At 46.2% G+C, this 11,402-nt stretch overlaps 1 protein-coding gene across 3 annotated transcripts; it reads right to left on the minus strand.

Moving 5' to 3' along the window:
* Positions 1-369: 369 nt before the first annotated feature.
* CARD9 (caspase recruitment domain family member 9) lies at positions 370-9,079 on the minus strand. Of its 3 annotated transcripts, none has more exons than XM_009280624.2 (12): positions 8,872-9,079; positions 7,615-7,752; positions 6,841-7,166; positions 6,239-6,418; positions 5,856-6,008; positions 5,247-5,372; positions 4,933-5,124; positions 4,329-4,370; positions 3,664-3,709; positions 2,149-2,219; positions 1,375-1,457; positions 370-491 (listed from the first exon to the last, which is right to left on the minus strand). In XM_009280624.2, the coding sequence occupies exons 1-12, from the start codon at positions 9,053-9,055 to the stop codon at positions 395-397; spliced, it is 1,638 nt and encodes a 545-aa protein (XP_009278899.1). In that variant the 5' UTR covers positions 9,056-9,079; the 3' UTR covers positions 370-394. The 3 variants fall into 3 exon arrangements, with proteins under 3 accessions (XP_009278899.1, XP_009278900.1, XP_019327967.1); XM_009280625.2 differs by having other exon boundaries at positions 1,375-1,451; positions 5,856-6,005; positions 8,872-9,055; XM_019472422.1 differs by having other exon boundaries at positions 5,856-6,005; positions 8,872-9,055.
* Between the last annotated feature and the right edge of the window lie 2,323 nt (positions 9,080-11,402).

An 11,402-nucleotide genomic window follows, 5' to 3' on the forward strand; every position in this document is an offset into this window, starting at 1 on the left:
AGACCGAGGCTTCTCCTGCTCCCCGCAGGAGCAGGGGGCCTCCCCGGTGCGCCGCACCGGCGACCCGCCTTTAATTAAGGAGCGGTTCGGCCCCGGCCTCGTCGGGCACGGAGCGAGCGCCGCACACGCAGCCTGCGGGCTTTGGGCCCTCAACCGTTCAATCCTGTTTATTTTCTTTGTTCACCACACACCTCCCGCATCACTGCATTTCTAAGGGAGAGATGGATGAGGGGACATCAGAGCTAAAAAAATAACAGTCCCATTACAAACATTAACTTTCGATAAACGTTTGTTTAGATGGCTTTAAAATCTACGTAGTCCACAGAGGGAAATACAGAGGGCAGGGCAGCCCCCAGACCAGGCTGGTGTTTCCCTCGCAGGCTCCCTCCCGCTCTCAGGAGCCTTCGGTGTCGGTGTTGTCGCTGCCGGTGGTGTTCTCCCAGTCGGCCTCTTGGTGTCGGTCCTTTGGTACCCTTCGCAGCGCTCTTTTTCTGAAAACAAGACTAGATGTTTCATTTTTAGAAGATGTTTTCCACAAACAAGTGGCATTTGAATGCTTTGGGGAGGTTACGTTATGTATCAATCCACTTAGTGTTTAATTGAACGTGAGGGTTTGCTCACACACCCAACGTAAAGCTGTGACTGGTAGCAAGCACAGGGTAAAGAGAATTGGTCTAAATGATGAAGACATTCTTACATTTCTTGCAGTGTGGTATATTGTTGATGCTCAGTTGAAGAAGCCAAAAAATCCTACCCAAAGTCCTTTCTTTAACAAAAATAGAACTGTCACCCATCAGAAGAGTCGTTTACAGTGCCATTAGGAGCACTTCTACCTAATGCTAGAACTGAGGTCCCTGTTCTACAAGGTTTTCATGGGTCTCGTGCTCCATAAAGGCAGTGATCAGTGAAGACACCAGGCATGTGGAGAACGGGCCTTCAAACAAGAGCATTTGAAAAGCACAGAGGGTGGAAGTCTGCTCCCATTCACAGTCGTAGGGGCTTGGACTTGAATGTCACCAGTATATCAGACGGTCAGTGAATGTCAGATTTCACTGGCATAGGAGAAATCTATCAAATTTAATAAACTAGCAATTCTTTGGAGCCACCCCCGCTACCCTGCTGTGGAACCATCTGCATGGTCCAGAGCGGATGTGATCATTGCTATCTCGGCTACCTCTGGTACTAAAACAGGAGTCTCAACCAGTTCAGCTAGAAGCATGAGCCTCTGAAGATAAGATCTGTAATGAATTTATGCCCTCCATGAATCAAGCTTGGGGACAGAGAACGGACAGAAAAGGGGAAATACATACAAGAAGCTAATCAGTTAAGTCACACGGGTATGTCTAAATTAGTCCTGGTTACTAAAGTCCAGACCTTCGGTAACGCTCAAAGCAGTCCTTCATCCTCCTCCGCTCCTTTTCTGCCAATTCCTCGTTGGCTAAGCCACGCTCCTTGAACTGGAAAAAAATCCAGACAAATATGAACTGGATTCCTCTGAAGATCGCATCAATCTGAGCACCAGATAGTGCAAACCTGCTCTGCAAAGGTGGTTGGTCATTTCTCCTCTCTGACTTGTTTGTGCAATGAATCCTTTACATTCAAATGAAGGAGAAAAAAAATGGGAACCTATGCTTTCAGATGACCAAGAACAGCTGTTCACTACCAAACCCTCCTCCAGGAAAGCAGTCCGCTGCGTACAGCTACCTTCCTGCATCTGCCTGGGCCCGCAGAATGAAGTACAGCATGTTCATTTCTGGGCTGTCCACTGTTGTGTGTGCAGGATGGTAATACATCTGTTTCACATAGTTTTACCATCTTTATTCTCTCCCATTTGTAAATTTGGGATTCTGTTTCCTGTACCAACAGTAATACTGCAGACAATTAAACTGGAAAACTCCATACTCAGAGCTGAAAGCCAGAAAGTAATTAGAAGTTGTTTCTGGGCACAGATGGAGAAATAACCACTGTAAATGTTGTGCTGTTCAGAGCTCACCCTTTTTGGAGGGTGAATTTTGCACAAAGTGCTCAGAGTCTGGAAAAGCAGTAGCTGCTTACATGCTTCTCAAACCTGGTAAATCCATCATTAACAGGAACATTAAAGATCACAAACACCAGTCATAGTAAAGAAGAGGCCACAAAGATTCTTACACTGGGTGACTTTGGAGGCAGACTGCTCTCTTGAGTGCTAAATTGCTGGTTTTGTCCTTCGGGGCAATCTTCTAAGAGAAGGAAAAATCACAGCTTTAGTCATAGTTGCCATTGTGAAGTAACTTCTCCCTCCGCCAGTTCGTCAAACAGCAACAGTTGTAATGTCACAGCTGCCCAGCACTACACACAGTCAAAACAGCAGAACTGAAACCAAGCTTCAAAACGTTCAGGATTCAGTCCTGTGATCAATGCACAAGTCACTTCTCATTTTACTTGAACCCTGCATCTTGCTTAGGATGATGGAGTTCCCCATCGGGCTCAGAAAGAGACAGCAGCTTTCTAGTTTCTGCTTATGCAGGAGCAAAATGAACCTTTGCAAAGCAGCACCTCTGCTTAGCACCATTAAAAAAAATAATCATGTTAAAGGTCACCACAAGAAATCACGTTAATCATTATTTTAACCATAATTTGTCCCTGTTCCCCAACAACTAAGTTGTACATATCAAGGCACTTAACATCAGACCATATTTTAGTGAAACTCCTTATCTAGTGATCAGGTATCGTGATACATGTTTTTGAACTGAGCGAGGTAGAATAATAAAAGGCTTTTTGGATCAGTGTTGTTTAGCTTTTGTGAAAAATCTCCCATCTCAATGAATGAAAAGATCATTTAGATCTTCCAGGAGATCAAAGCAGAAGATTTCTTCTACTGTGCTAGTTTCCTTCCTTTCTTAACATGTTTTGAAAGAGAATTTCAAGTTCTTAGAGGAGCCTATTAATTCCTTTCCACACTGCTGAATCATTTCCACTGGGGATGCCACAGAAACAGAACCAGTGACAGCGTTAACTACATGGTTCTGCTTTTGTGAAAATAGCCTGCAACGTAAAAGGGAAGAGGGGAGGGAAAAATCCCTGGAGAAAGCCACATGGGCCAGCTGAAGTGGAAGGATGTTTGTTCTGTTCTCAGCTCTGCCACAAATGCAAGAGGAGCGGGGGGGAAAAAAGGCACCCAGGAGCTATTTCTCAAAGGCACCAGGTACCAGGTGATTTTTCCTGGACAAATTCAGTAGACATTACCTCAAAAGAAAGACTCGAGGTCCTAGGATGGTCTAATGATACCACTTTTCCCAGGTAATTCAGCTACATGAAAGACCCTTTCAGAGACCATATAGTAAAAAGACAGCCTGTGGAGCTTTTTCTCTCAAAAAAGCCTTACAAGCATTCACTGTTCCCAGCATCTGGGGACATGGCCTCCTTTTTATAGATGAGAAGGATGGTAGTATGGCAGAATGCCTTGATTTATGGGAATATGACTATTCTGAGTCATCTCAAGGAGGTCTTACTCACAGTGCCAAGCACACCCCACTGAGAAGCATCTCTCACAAACAGAGTCACCAGTCAGACTACCTGTTCTTCACTAAAAATAAAAGCCAGGAATGTCTTTGCCTGTCCCTTTGAAACACCGGACCATCCTCTCAAGAATTCTGCTCTACATTTTCCCAAGAAAAGCCTTACTTTTAGTCGGTTGTGTATCTTCATCTAGATGACCGTGAAGAGTAAGCTATGGGACAGAAACAAAGCAAGAACATGAGAACTGCCCCTTATTCTGTCTCACACAGTAGCTAGGAACAGATGGAGGAATATAAGAAACAGGACATGCGTAGAACCGACCTTTCCTTAGTGCATCTTGCTGTCAGCAAAACAGGAGACTGAGGCAGAAGTTACAGATCTACTCATGGATTTATCCTCCATGAACAGATCCAGTTCCTTTGGCCTCATTTATACTTTTAGCTTCCAGACAATGTAACAATCACTTCCACACTGAAGTTATGAACTAAGTGAAAACTCTTTACTACAGATGTCCCTGGGGTAAGACTTATTTTTGCCTGTTCTCCCACAAGAGAGACAATTAGAAGCAACTCAAAATAATTCAATTCCCCTGATTTGCTTAGACTCAACAAATCTTGCTGACTAACGCCGTAACTGTGTCCTACACTTAGAAATCTCAGGACACAGGGAGATCCTGTCACTGGTCTGTTTTGCTGCCTCTGTACTTTTTGGTATCAGTGGAAATGAGCCTGAGCCATGGATTGAAAACTGCTATTAGGGAACTGAGCACAAGTGAGGAATCTGAAACCATCCCACAAGAAAGTAAAAGGTAAACAAGGCACGCTACTCACTTCCTGGGAATCTCTGGAGGAGGTATCGTCCAGGTCAGAGGTCTGAAATAAAAGCAGTATCAATCAATCACTGCTCATAAGCAAGGAAGTGGTAGTAAGGGAATATACAGGAGACTGAAAGCTCCAGAAAACAGAAGTGTGGACTTCCTCCCTCCCACGCTCCCGTCTGACCACTTGGAGAAAGTACACAGGATGCCACATTAATTAAAAGCCCTTGTATATCTACTTTCATTCCAGAAACTTTAGCACCCTTACACCCTGCTCCCATTTCATCCAAATGGCTCATACGTGGCCTCTAAATGGAGCGCACTCTTTGGTGGTTGAGGATCCCCTCATCATCTTTGGACATGCTCCAAACACAAACACAGAAGGCCTCAGCTTGCATCAGTCCAGCTTATTCATGCCTGGAACCAGGGTGAGGTAATAGGAACCATCACGTTTCATTTTTCTAAACTCAGCATTTGCATGGAAACGGTTACCCACGCAGCTGGCCACTGCCTGCTAAATTCAAACTGGTTAGGTGCAAAGGCCTCAGAACAGCCGCACTCTGGCCCTATACTCAGCTCCCCAGCCCATCATACGGATGACAACCCCGCAGACATACCGGCGTGGGTAGCTCCAGTTGCAACCTTTTCAGCTTGGCTTCAGTAGCCAGTAACTGACTCTCCTTTTGGAAGAGCTGCAGTTGCATTTCATCACATCGCTCTCCCAGTTCCCGAATCTGCTTGCGGTAAGCGTCCCTCTCAACCAGGTTCTTGGAGTACTGCATATAGAACTGTTCTCGGGTCAGGAGGGCCTGGCGTAAGGGACAACACGTCGTGGCATGTCACACAACAGTACATTCAGGGTTACAGTATCTGCCCACTTCAAGCAGCGAAGCAGGGATTAGCAGCAGCTCCAAGAGGAACGTTTTATCACCTGGTCTCTTTCTGAGGCCACTTCCTCCATCTGCTGCAAGACAGCTTCAATCCGTTTTTTATACATCTGGGAGTCCTTCCTCAGAGACGTGCACTGTAGCTCAAGCATCTCTTTTTCCTCTGCATACTGTTGAGACAAGGTCAAAAGCACCCTTCTTGTGGGCAGAGCCTGAGCTAGACTCTCACCACTTCTGCTCTGTGCCACAGATTGCTATGGCCAGACCTCCGTGCAACGTCAAAGTTCAGGAGACTGTCCAGTTGGAGCAAGACCAACCAGAAGGTTGGTCAACATGACTAGGAGGACTGCTAACATGATGGATTTACATGTACCTGAGCTGTCAATCATGATAAAAGCTCCCATTGCCCTCCAGGCTGAGGCAGGGACTGTTAATTAACACGGGCATTAACAGGTAACAGTTAATGCCACAGACACAGAATGCTAAAATATTAGAGTGCCTTTTATCGACAAACTATAACACAGACACTGGAGTAGGAGCAGCAAGGATTACTGCTGAGTAGCTCCTCTGCTCCATAGGCAAGACATTGCAGGTGCTTCATCTGCCTATCTTACCCACTGACCCTCAGCAGGGATTTGCAATGCATCACGTACTTTGTCTTGGAGCACCTCGGATCGCTGCAGCTCCTTGCGAAGGCTGTAGATGGTGTTCATCAGCTCCCGGCGTTCTTCTAGTATCTGGCTACAGTCATTCTCCAGAGTCTCATTGGAGAGGCTCTTCTCCAAATTCTGTTCCCTGGCAACCTGCTGGACAAAAAAAAAAAAAAAAAAAAAAAAAAAAAAAAAAACAAAAGCAGCGAGATACAGCAACCATCTAATTCCATATTAACTCTCTTCCCACATTCCTATGTGCTCTATTTGACTTGGGAGAACAAGGCCACAACTGACCCACACAATCTTCAGTGCAGCCCCATCACTGCCTGTGCTGCTACAAAAAATCACTTCTCAGGAGTCCATATCCAACCACCCCCACCAACCTGGAGAGTGTTCTCCAGCTCCTGATTCTTGGCCAAGAGCAACTCCTTCTCCTGCTGGATCTCCCACATCACTTCATGGCTTGGACGCTGCTCTATGGCGTGCTTCAGTTTCATTGTGTGCTTACGCTCCAGTGTGCAGTCATCCTCAGCCTTCATAAGGCTGTGCTTCAAGCGATCGATCTACAAGAAGGTTCAGAGCTCATCAGTAACAAGGAGAAAACTCTGGCCTGCAAAAGCAGTTCTCACTCCGTTCCCCAGACAAAGATGGGGCAAGTTTCTCCCCAGCGTTGTTTTCCTCAGGACGCTCGGCGCTCTGGGGACCAGAATCCTGCCTGTGTGCTAAATGGATACAACAGGTTGCTTTTGTGAGTGGGCCCAGTCTTGAATGAGGGGAAGACTGTTAATTCTTCACAGCATAACTTGTAATACATGGGCCTACTGGGCTGAGCTAGGGACCACCAAGACATGCCACCTGCTAGAGAAGATGCACAGAACCTCATGCTGGACTGGTCCAGACCATCCTGGGCAAAGAAGTCTGGTGCACAGCACAGCCTTCCAGGGATCAGGTAAGAAGGGGGAAGTGTTAGAAAAGGGTGACTGACCTCTAGGATCAGGTCCCGGTTCTTCATGAGGGCAGCGCTCTTCTCCTCACTCTGTTTGGCATAGCTCATTGCCAGGTTGTAGTTCTCGTCCTTGCACTTCCGCAGCTCCTTGCTCAGGCTGTCCCTCTCCTCCTTCATCTTCTGCGCCCGCTCTTGGTGCTTGTGGAGCAGGCTGTCCCTCACCCACATCTCTCTGATCGTGTCCTCTTTGGTGTGCAGCCACATGGTGAGCTCCTGGGCCTTCCGCCGCTCCTCCTGCACGGTGCTCTGCAGCTTCATGATCTCGTTCATCAGGAGCTGGCTCAGGCCAGATTCCCCAGCAGTGTCTGTTTGGTGGGCAGACATCAGCCACCGCTGTCCTGTCTGCTCCCCGGACACACATACAGCACAGGTTCCCACCCACTTATCACTGCAGCTCAGGATCATCACATGCCACGCACAAGCATGCAAACCCTGAAGACACGTGTGATCAAATTATCCCTGCCGTTTCCCCCCTGCTCTGTGCCTTTCTACACCACAGTGTCACTGACAGAACAGGCAGAAGGAAGAATTGATCCTTCTGCTTCCTCCTCCACCCTTCCAGGTCCAGCCTGTGACGCCAGACAGCGGAGCCATTCTTGCCAGAACCCTTCCAAAGCACGCAGGGAACAAGCCAGGGAACACTCCCGACTCTGCTCACTGAAGCTGGGGAGAGGCAAAAGCAGAGGTGAATCCCCCCTCAATTTGCACAGCAACACCAAATGAAGAGCTCTTTTTTCAGAACACAAACATTACCTATAATCATAGAGAAAACCCTGCTGGGCTCCTTGCCAGTTATTTTCTTATACAGTTGTGGATAATAAAGCTCAAGGCTCTCCAGAAATGCCTCAAAGCCCTTGTGTCCCGTTCGCTGAAGAATGTCCAGAAGAACACCTGAAATAATAGCAACAGGATATTCTATTCATTTATTTATCTCTTTACCTATTTCTAACATAACAAAAAATTGCTCCACTTTGTCCACAGGCAGATTAAAGTCCCTGGGATCAAATCCTCCAGCCAATCCTAAGCCAATTGCCCGGTAACTATACAAAAGTATTTTAACTGTGAAGGAACAGTTAAAACTTAACCCTTGTACCTAGCTCCTACTACAGCGGGTGCAAAAAGCAGATCTCAGAAGAGCACTTTATGTTACCCTGCTGATAGGTACAGAAAAGGTTAGTTAAAACAAAGCACCATGACAGATTCTGCAGCTCCAGGCTCCACTTCCGAATACCAGAAGCAAATATGGGAAAAAAGGGCCACTAGTGTAAGAACACTGTGTGTAACTAGAGAGGTAGCAGGGACAAGCCTACGAGAGCCTGGACTAAAAAGACTTTGTCTAGAAATACTCTGTACCAAATCAAGCCCAGGGGGCTTCTTTTCTACATTCTGCAGTTTTCCAATCTGGAAAACAGGGAAAATAAAGTTTTTTCAATGACCCTCAGTAATTTATCAATAAGAGTTAATCCAATCCAAAAGACGTACTAATAGCATAATGAATTCTGTCATTCTCTCTGGTTGGAACAAGACGAGGACTGTATAGAACAGTCACAAAGAATTTATTTAATGTGCTGCCAGCGTTCCCTCAAACACCAGAAGATAGGAACGAGGGACAATACATGCTGCATTAATCTTGGAAATCGCCCCCTGCAAAACTGTTACACGAGAATAGCCTTGTGGGTCAAACCAAAGCAACTCCCTCCCTTATGCTAATCTAGAGATCCAGAACACCAAAAGGCCACACACCCTCTGTGCTCCTGTTACCCTTACACAGCTTGGGAATGCACCGATAGAGCCATCTCCATTCCTCCTCTCCCCACAATGATGTGCTGGGGGACGGGAAAGAGGCTGCATAGCAGTGCCTACAACATTTGTGTCGAGACACAGGCAGATGGTAACCTAGAAGCGATGCGTTCCTTCAGGCCCACTCCATCAGCACTCTGTTCCAATCTGCTCCCAAGAGCAGACAATGCACGGGAGCATCTAGGGAGCCGAAGGCTGCACTTCACCCACCTGCCTTCCGTTTGCGCATGACCAGGCTGGGGTCATTAAGAACTTGTTCCTCATCATCATGGCTGATCACTTTGCACTGGCGAAGATAGGGTGTTATACGGGAAGGATCTATCACAGAGATCAGCTTCACCCGGAAGTTCTCCAGGTTATTCCAACACGTCTCATCACTATCTTCTTCCAACATGTTGGTGAGTGAGAAATATTAGCGAGCAGTGTTGTCCTGTCTTGAAAAAACAAAAACAGAAAACAAACAAGCAGACTCTAAGCCTCCTAGAGTAGTGGGAGGGTGGTGGTGAAACCAAGTATGTTAACAGACTGAGAATAGAAAAGTGGCTTTTAGATACAGGAACACATCTCCCATGTGGTCTTTAACTCAGCGCTTGCAAATCACCTGCAGAACACGGTGATACACTACAGGCATACCTGGAAGAACAGTGCGGTACCAGACTGGAGATATCAGCGGCTGCGAGGCTAGAGCCAGTGCTGCTGACACATTCGTGAAGGAGAGCTAGCGTGAAACTCTGAGAAAACAGAAGTCACCAAAGCTTGATGATCTTCCTCCAACCAGCTGAACATCTCCCAGATCTCACTGCAAGAGGAAAGTGAAACTATTTAGCAACAGGTCCACTGGCGATAGGCAAGTCATTGAGAGCCCCGTGAATAGAGGAAAATCCAGCTAACTCTGGATTCCCAACAGCGTACCCCAAGAAAATGCTGTCAAGTCTCACTGACTTCACCATAGGTTCTCCAGATGCTCAGCTATGCTTAGAATTAAATCTTTAATCCCCATAAACAATACAAAAAGGGTAGAACACAACACAGGATAAGCTGATGGCAAACCGCAACTTTCCAATTTGAAACTAAGCATCCTCTGAAGAAGTGAAAATATCTTTAAAGCTCTCCTAATTAACCGTTGCCTCTGCTTTACGAATAATTCACACTCTTCCTTCTCCATCTCCCAGCATTTGGGAGATCCCTGTATTCTGTCTGACCACACAGTCGCTAAATCTAACACCCACAAAAGCCTCTGTGAAAACCCCCAATGGCAATAGCCTTAACTGCGTTCAGCTGTAATCATACAAAAGCTGTTTTTCTGCATGCTGTACTTTATCCATGTGGAATGAAGGAGAACACACAACTGTATACAATTTTCACTGTAAACACAGAGGTGCAAATCTTGCACCGGGAAACCATGAGGTCAGCTGCCTCACACATCCACCTCACAGATTCCACCTGTGCAGCTTCAGCAATTTACGCTCACAAACACCACCCGCGTGACTAACACACAGACACACCGAGAGGCCATGGAAGCATTCCCATTGATGAAGAGTTTCTGTGCGGCTGTTTGGTGGGAGTGTGCTGCAGGGCTCCCATACAGCAGCTGTACTCTGAGGTTACTAGTTACCTGTTTCCTGACAAGAGCCTGCTATTAACCACAGGGTCAGAAAAACTACTACTTCTCAGCCTGGAAGCGTGCAGGTAAACAGATGCAGAAAACCCAACACTTCCATACCCAGGCTTTTTTGCCTTTCGAATAAGAAACTGGCATTATTTTTATTTCCTTGCCCCTTTGTGGTCAGGCTGTTCCGTGATGAGTACCTTCTGAAATTCCAGTTGTTAACTACTATGCTTATATCACACGTATGAGTTGACTGCAGTAGCCATTGTCATTTCCAGTGGCTCAAGAAGGCTGCCAGAAACCTTAGTATTCATGTTTTCAGTCATCTTGTTTGGGGGCAGAGAGGGTGGGAACAGAGTTCTGACCATCAGCAGCTATACAGGGGCTGGGATTTCACACACATATCTTACTGCATCTCTCTCCAAGGTCATCCCAAACCTTCATTGTTTTTCTGCTCCAGCACAGAGAAAGACTCCAAACATCTTCAGCACGTACTTGTTACACATTAAAGTTAACTGACAACGTAATGAGCTGGACTGACATAGAACTAGTCATTACTTACCATGGAGAAAATACTCTGCTCTGCCTGACATCAAACCAGCCGCAGCAGATTATAAGAAATGCATTCCCCTGTTGATAAACACCACATCCTTACCTCAGAGCTGTAAAATAAAAAAAATTTTCCCTGTTAACAGAAACCATTCTGCATTACATGGACCAACCTGAGCCTGTGCAGTCAAAAGCCTCCTTGTTTCCTCTCCTCGTCTAGCCACACTCATCTGTGTCCTGACTCTGAGAAAACTTGTCTTGGATGCAGCCTCCCTTTATATTCTGGCTAGCGCAAAGATCATTCCAGGAGCAAAACTGGTTTGAGAAAAGAGAAAAGGGGAAACTACTCAGCTATACCGAGACAGGAAAGAGAAGGAGGGGTGGGGAAAAAAAAAAGAAGAAAAAAAAAAAGAGAGAGGGGGAAAAAAAAAAGGGAAGCCAGAATGGGTGATGGGGGAAGAGAAAAATGCTAGTTGCATTGTGAGTCAGCAGTTATTACATGTGCAGTGATTTTAGACTCATTCTGGCTGTTTTCCAATCTGTACCACTGCAGTACCAGCTAGAAAGTTTTTTTGTGTAGTGG

The sequence above is a fragment of the Aptenodytes forsteri genome, unplaced genomic scaffold (genome assembly GCF_000699145.1).
Source record: "Aptenodytes forsteri isolate BGI_AS27 unplaced genomic scaffold, ASM69914v1 Scaffold68, whole genome shotgun sequence".
Lineage (NCBI taxonomy): Eukaryota > Metazoa > Chordata > Aves > Sphenisciformes > Spheniscidae > Aptenodytes > Aptenodytes forsteri.